General features: G+C 39.2%; 1 protein-coding gene across 1 annotated transcript; it reads right to left on the minus strand.

Moving 5' to 3' along the window:
- Positions 1–1,331: 1,331 nt before the first annotated feature.
- Positions 1,332–6,969, minus strand: LOC106564873 (protein SPMIP3). The gene is made up of 4 exons (XM_014131352.3): positions 6,739–6,969; positions 6,113–6,196; positions 3,295–3,479; positions 1,332–1,448 (listed from the first exon to the last, which is right to left on the minus strand). Exons 1-4 carry the CDS (start codon positions 6,927–6,929, stop codon positions 1,342–1,344), a joined length of 567 nt encoding a protein of 188 aa, XP_013986827.1. The 5' UTR covers positions 6,930–6,969; the 3' UTR covers positions 1,332–1,341.
- Between the last annotated feature and the right edge of the window lie 873 nt (positions 6,970–7,842).

Here is a 7,842-nt window from a genome sequence, read left to right on the forward strand (position 1 = left end):
TCTAGCTGCACATTTTAATTCACGGGCAATAAAGATAAAACACCAGGAAAAAACCCTAGGTGTCATTTTAGATTCTGAACTCAATTTCGAATCAAACATTAGGAATGTGACCAAAATAGCTTTTTTACCACCTGATGAACATTGCCAAGGTGCGGCCATTTCTCTCTCAGGCTGATACAGAGAAACTCATCCATGCTTTTATCACAAGTAAGCTTGACTACTGTAATGCTCTCCTGTCTGGCCTACCCAAGAAAGCCATTGGTCAACTGCAAAACATATAGGATGTTGCAGCGCAGGTACAGACCAAGACCAGACAGAGAGCACACATTACACCTGGTTTAAAAAGTCTCTGCACTGGCTGCCTGTGAGTTTTTATAATTAATTTTAAGATTATTCTTTTGGTTTTGAAATCAATCCACGATTGTGCACCCCAATACATGCCAGACATGCCAGTTATGTACCCAGTAGGTCCTTCAGGTCCTCTGGTACTGGCCTTTTAACTATCCCAAGCCTAGGACCAAGAGGCATGGAGAGGCAGACTTGAGTTACTATGCCCCCAGCCTCTGGAATAGCCTGCCAGAGAACCTGAGGGGAATGAAACTGTGGACATATTTAAAAGGGATCTTAAAACACATCTTTTTGGCTCTGCTTTTCCTTAGGGTGCTTTTTAGTCTTTTCGTTTTTTTATTGTTATTCTTTAGTTTTCAATCCTCTGATATTTGTTTGTTTGTTTAGTAAATATTTCTGTTTTTATTTATATTTATTTCATTTATGTTTTTTTTCCTGTGAAGCATATTAAGCTGCTTCCATGTCTGAAATGTGCTATATAAATAAATAAGGATTGATTTGATTTGATTGTTTGCTGAGATTTTTGGATTTAATTACACTTTTTGTGTCAATGGACTTTCATAGAAATATACAGTACCAGTTAAAAGTTTGAAATAACACATATGGAATCATGTAGTAACCAAAAAAGTGTTAAACAAACCAAAATATATTTTAGATTTTAGATTCTTCAAAGTAGCCACCCTTTGCCTTGATGACAGCTTTGCACACTCTTGGCACTTTTTTAGTTACTACATGATTCCATATGTGTTATGATGTCTTCACCATTATTCAACAATGTAGATAATAGTCCAAATAAAGAAAAACCCTTGAATGAGGTGTGTCCAAACTTTTGACTGGTACTGTATATATAATAAACACATATATTAGCATTACTTGAGATGAAATGCTTCTACAGTCGTATATATGATTGCAATGCAAGATTTTACAACCAGTCATTCAAACAAAAATGCATGCAATGCAACATTTTCATTGGTTATTTTTAATGGATGGAGTTCAGTTTGATTGCCGTGGTGTTGTGAAATGTTCCTCGTCACTCCCTGTCTCCAACTGCTGCATAGGCCCAGGGTGAGAGTACAGGGTAAACTTAGTGTTATCCGGAGCTGAAATAACACATATTAAACACATTATTTCACATGTAACAACATGTACTTCTTATGCTGTGTTAGGCCTTTATAAATTATTAGAGTTTAAAGTTAGTAGATTTACTCCATTTTTTAGACATACACGTTAGCAAAGTGATTCCTCACTAAACCAGGATAAGAAAAAAACATGATTTGGGGGATTTCCACAAAATTGTATCCATAGAATGGTACTTTATAGGAAGGATTGTTGACATACACTGAGTATCCCAAACATTAGGAACACCTTCCTAATATTTAGTGGCACCCTCCCCCCTTTTGCCCTCAGAACAGCGTCAATTAGTCGGGGCACGGACTCGCATGGACTCTACAAGGTGTCGAAAGCGTTCTACAGGGATGCTGGCCCATGTTGACTCCAAAACTTCCCACACTTATATCAAGTTGGCTGGATGTCCTTTGGGTGGTGGACCATTCTTGATACACATGGGAAAAAGTTGAGCGTGAAAACCCCAGCAGCGTTGCAGTTCTTGACCCAAACCGGTGCACCTGGCACCAACTACCATACCCCGTTCAAAGGCACTTAAATAATTTGTCTTGCCCATTTACCCTCTGAATGGCACACATACACAATCCATGTCTCAATTGCCTCGAGGCTTAGAAATCCTTATTTAAATTGTGTCCTGCGAATCATCTACACTGATTGAAGTGGATTTAACAAGTGACAATAATATTTTGTACACTCAGTGTATATTTGACATTTGTATCTAAAAGCCCAATTGCGATATAATGAATAAAAGTTGGCATCTTTATGACATTTTGGCCTTACCCAGGCCTCCTTTAAGACTCCATGATGGTTGTATGTGCTACAAAGCAAACATTGGTGACATATGAAGCTTTATCACTTGCTCTGCAAATTTGAACATAATATATTCTATGGGCATATCAAAGTTCCTGAGTGGCATCTCTGTTAGTTTTAAATAATGGCTCATTTTATACAGAGAAATTGGAGTAGAAGGCAATGTAACCAATCACCGCCCTACTTTAACTTGTATCATTGCACATCCTGCAAATCACCAGCAGGGGGCGACCATTTTGAAAAGCATTTTCACATTCAGTCTGTTGGTAAAGCTACAAATTGAATCATAACTCCAAAAGTAGCAGAGATCCCACTCTGGAACTTTGCTATGGCCGTAGAGTATATTACTTCAACAATATATATACAAATTTAAATTTTTTGTAAAAATGTTTTCAATATTCATGTTTACATTTGTCAATAGTCATAAATGAATGTAAAACATGTTTTATTGAAATCCAAATACTACTCATAATACAGAGCAAGCGGTAAAGCGTCATGACATATTTGTTTTGTAACTCACAGATGAAACATTATGGAGTCTTAAGGAGGCCTGGCAGGCTGTTCATTATTTCTCAGTTATGCTTTTAGATACAAATGTCAAATATGTCAACACTCCTTCCTCCAAACATTTCGTGAAAACTCCCCAAATCGTGTTTTTTTGCCCTGGTTTCGTGAGGAATCACTCAATACCAGGGGTACAAGGGATATTTGATTTAACCGAACTGGAAGTCCAGGTGTGTTGAATTTAGGCAATCACTGAACTGATCAATTAGCTCAGTTGGTCCGGTGTGGTGCCTTGTTGGAACAAAATCCAGGAACAGGGTTGCCTACCCCTGCGTTACACTCTTCAGATGTATTAAAGGAGCAGATCAATAGATGAAAAGAGAGATGGTAGTGAAGTAGCTCTGGTCCAGGGCGTTACTTGTGGCTTGTTGATTCTGAGCTTTTGTCAATCATCAGCAAACCGCAAGTAACACTCTGGACCAGAGCTAGGAGTGAATCAGCACAGACGGTAGAGGTGGGACTGCAGGCCAAACTCCTCTTGGTAAGCCGTCTCTGGGGCACATTGAGAGGCGCTGGTGCTCTGGCGTAGAACGTCCAGGGCGTGGAATGTCTGGAGGTCAAAACTCCTCGGGTAGTCTTCATAGTGTTCACGGTAAGGCCCCGGAGAGTAATCCAAGGATGCGAACCTCACTCTGCGAGGTCAAAACAGTTGTTACAGAATGGAATAGAGTAACAGAGTTCAACAGTGTTTTGAATAAGACATCTCTCTAGTTGCTTTACACATAACCATATACAGTGCCTTCAGAAAGTATTCACACAAACAAATGTGTTAGAGCCTGAATTTAAAATGGATTAAATTAATATTTTGGGTGTGTTTGTAAATTCAATCTAGAGTGCGCTCGTAAATTCAGAGGGTTTTCACTCTCGGAGCGCACAGTGGACGGTCTAACGGAGGAGTAGGTCCGAGCGTTCCGACCACACAACGGCACCCAAGCTAACTTTCTAACGTTGGCTACCTTTGTAGCTACTTCCAGACACAAATGAGAGAACACCTCACTCTGACCATTTCACTCACCCTAGTAAAGCTAGTTAGGCTGTTTTAATTTTATCCTGAGCATTGGTGATTGTAACTGTGCTGCTGGCAACAACTTAATTACACTTTTTTTTGCCGACGTGTATTAACACAGGCCCTATTCAACGGGTGTTGAGCGTTCGTAAATTGATCAGTTATTCTGCACTCTGGCACACTTAGACAAGAGTCCTCTGAAATCGGAATAGATAGCCAGAGTGAATTTTACGAACGCACCGCTTGTGTCACTGGCCTACACACAATACCCCATAATATCAAAGTGAAATTGTTTTCCCAAAGTTTTACAAATTAATAAAAAACTGGAAAGTCTTGAGTCAATAAGTATTAAACCCATTTGATATGGAAAGCCTAAATAAGTTCAGGAGTAAAAATGTGATTAAGAAGTTACATAATATGCTGCATGGACTCACTCTGTGTGCAATACTAGTGTTTAACATAATTTTTTAATGACTACCACATCTCTGTACCCCACACATACAATTATCTGTGGGGTCCCCTCAGTCAAGCAAATGAATTTCAAACACAGATTAAACAACAAAGGCCAAGGAGATTTTCCAATGCTTCGCAAAGAAGGGCACCTATTGGTAGATGGGTAAAAAAATTAATAATAATAATAAAGCAGACATTAAATATTCCTTTGAGCATGGTGAGGTTATTAATTACGCTTCGGATGGTGTATCAATACACCCAGTCACTACAACTATACAGGCATCCTTCCTATCTCAGTTGCCAGAGAGGAAGGAAACCACTCAGGGATTTCCCCATGAGGCCAATGGTGACTTTAAAACAGTTACAGAGTTTAATGGCTGTGATAGAAGAAAACTGAGGATGGATCAACAGCATTGCAGTTACTCCACAGTACTAACCTAAATGACAGAGTGAAAAGAAGGAAGCCTGTACAGAATACAAATATTCCAAAACATGCATCCTGTTTGCAATAAGGCAATATAAAATTGAAAAAACATTGGCAAAGAAATTCACTTTTTGTCCTGAATACAAGGTGTTATGTTTGGGGCAAATCTAACACAACACATCACTGAGAACCACTCTTCATATTTTCAAGCATGGTGGTGGCTGCATCATGTTATGTGTATGCTTGTCATCAGCAAGGACTTGGAAGTATTTTAGGATAAAAAATAAATGGAATAGAGCTAAGCACAGGCAAAATCCTAGAGGAAAACCTGGTTCAGTCTGCTTTCCAACAGACACTGGGAGACACATTCACCTTTCAGCAGGACAATAACCTAAAACACAAGGCCAAATATACACTGGAGTTGCTTACCATGACAACATAAAATATTCCTGAGAGGCCTAGTTACAGTTTTGACATAAATCGGCTTTAAAATCTATGGCAAGACTTGAAAATGACTGTCTAGCAATGATCAACAACCAACTTCACAGAGCTTGAAGGATTTAAAAAATAATAATGTCCAAGTATTGTACAATCCAGGTGTGTAAAACTCTTAGAGACATACCCAGAAAGGCTCACAGCTGTAATCGCTATCAAAGGTGATTCTACTTATGTAAATGAGATGTTTCTGTATTTAATTTTCAATACTTTTGCTAAAAAACATGTTTTCACTTTGTCATTGTGTGTAGATGGATGAGAAAAATATCTGTAATCCATTTTGAATTCAGGCTGTAACACTACAAAATGTGGAATAAGTCAAAGGGTATGAATACTTTCTGAAGGCACTGTAGATCCTATACATTCAAGTTGCTTGCCACAGTATATACTGTATGTAGTAGGATACATTACTTGTACAGTTTATTATGTAGCTACACAGTCGAGACCAAATCAAAACATATGAACACACAAATGAACACAATTAGAACCCTTCAGTCTCAAATGATAGTGTCTGGATTTCAATCAAATATTTAACGGAAATCTTTACACAGTGTCTTTGTTTAAAAACCTAACCCCGAGCCCACACACTTGTTATTCTGAAAAGGGATAAATGCATATCTGCGAGGACAGTCTACCTGGTAGTAGGCTAGCTGTAGATGTCCATAGAGTACCACTACCCACTAACAGTCTGTGTTAATAGTCCTGTCCCAAATGGCACCCCTTTCTCTTATTGGGCCCTGGTCAAAAGTAGTGCACTATGTAGGGAATAGGGTGCCTTTTGGGCCGCAACCTATGTGACCATGGGTAAAAGAGCTACTGAAAGAGCTACTACGTAAATACCGCAGTGTAATTTTGATTGACTGCATGAGTTGACTACATGATTCTACCTGTGATCCTGAGAGTGAACAACGTGGATTCTACCCAGCTGACCAGGGTACAGACCTCGCACATCCTTCCCCTGACGTGGTACTCTGCAATTACAATGACAAGAGTTTATTTCAGAGTTAGAGTAAAAGTAAGAATTACTAAGAGCAGAGTTAAGGTCAAAGACCATATTCATACATGCAAATCGGATGCATAGGCCTACATATTGCATGTAAGGTAGCAAGTTAAGGTCAATGTCAACATGTGCACAACGCCAGATATTCAGCTCATGACTCAACAGGGAAGAAACCTCTGAACTAAATACAGTGTGGTAGCAAGCAGCATCAGCACACAGTAGGTGTTTTCAAGTGGACATAACTTCCTCATAACTACAGTATCATAGTGAGAGTTAGTTACTACTTCCTTCACACACTTCCATGCAGGTACCCTTATGAACAGCTTTTAAAAAACCCCTACTTGTTAGAAGTTGTATCAAATAATGAATGTAAATTAAAACGGATATAAATATTTTTCTATACAATTTGGGGCTGTATTGTTTCTACATCTCAAAGCAATTCAGCTTATTGCTGCCAGTTGTACAATGTCTTGTAGAAAAACAGTAAGACCTTTCTTTCACCCTTTCTCTCACCTCAGTGTTGCTTCGGGTTGTCTTTTAAATGAGCCAGAGTCCCGTCTTTCCTGGTACTCCTTGAACTCATGCAGTCTCAGAGCCGCCCCTGATCCGGCCATCCTGGAGGCTTCAGCTGCAGAAAATATGCTACATTGTGTTGCCTGTCTACCACCCTCAACCCTGCTATCCAAGAGATGTTGTTTCAGCATAAGGACAGTAGCTATAGAGCTTGATTGTATTCACTAAAATCAGCTACTAGGCATTTTAGAACTTTGGCTACAACTCTTGAATCAATACAATTCTAAACACAGTCAATGGAATTTTGAAACCAACAGTAAGAAGTAGATGGTCAAAATGGAGAGAAAAAACAAGGTTTTCTTTATTGACTGGAAAACAAATATTCATTTTTCACAACCGTTTTAACATAATCCGAATGAATCTAAATGTATATGTTCCATACAGGTTAGGTCTCTATCAGCTGGTTATGTTTAATACTGGTTAGGCCTATATTAATTTGAATTCCCTCCTATTAAACAGTCTTACCTGTGGCTTTAGGGTTCAGAGAGAGAGGAGATGTGCTGCTCACTCTGTTGTGTTCACATCAGAGCCCTCAGTCCTCTCTCTCCATATGGCAATGACTATGTCCCAAATGGCATCCTATTCCCTATAAAGTGCTTTTGACCAAGGTCCATAGGGCTCTGGTCAAAAGTAGTGTGCTTAGTAGTGTGCTTTATAGGGAATAGGGTGCCATTGGGATGCAACCCATACATACTAGCTAATGACTTGGCAGGGGACCCACATCCTGCTATAGTTACCAGGAGAGAGAAACCCAACCCTTCCATCTCTACAGCAAACCAATGGAACTCAGCAAACTGACACTGGGAGAAAGGGTCAACTCATTCACCACTTTAATCAAGAGGTTTCAGGGAAACCAGTACAACTCGTAACCTACAAGTAATTGGATGAAAACTAATCTAGGCTGGTCTGCGTCCAAACCGGCACCCAATTCCCTATATACTGTAGTGCTATATACAACTATCTTTCTGTATTTTATTCATTATAGTCCACTGTTAATACAGACGCAAAATGTTTTGCATGTCGGCTGTCAAATTTTCACGATAT

Source organism: Salmo salar, chromosome 12 (assembly GCF_965601325.2).
Source record: "Salmo salar chromosome 12, fSalSal1, whole genome shotgun sequence".
NCBI classification, from domain to species: domain Eukaryota; kingdom Metazoa; phylum Chordata; class Actinopteri; order Salmoniformes; family Salmonidae; genus Salmo; species Salmo salar.

Coding starts and splice junctions, on each gene's coding strand:
- LOC106564873 (XM_014131352.3), bottom strand. CDS start 6,929: ATGCTGAAACAACATCTCTTGGATAGCAGGGTTGAGGGTGGTAGACAG. Junction 3,480..6,112: donor GTTCACTCTCAGGATCACAG/GTAGAATCATGT, acceptor TTGACCTCGCAG/AGTGAGGTTCGCATCCTTGG. Junction 1,449..3,294: donor CCTGCAGTCCCACCTCTACC/GTCTGTGCTGAT, acceptor GTGTTATTTCAG/CTCCGGATAACACTAAGTTT.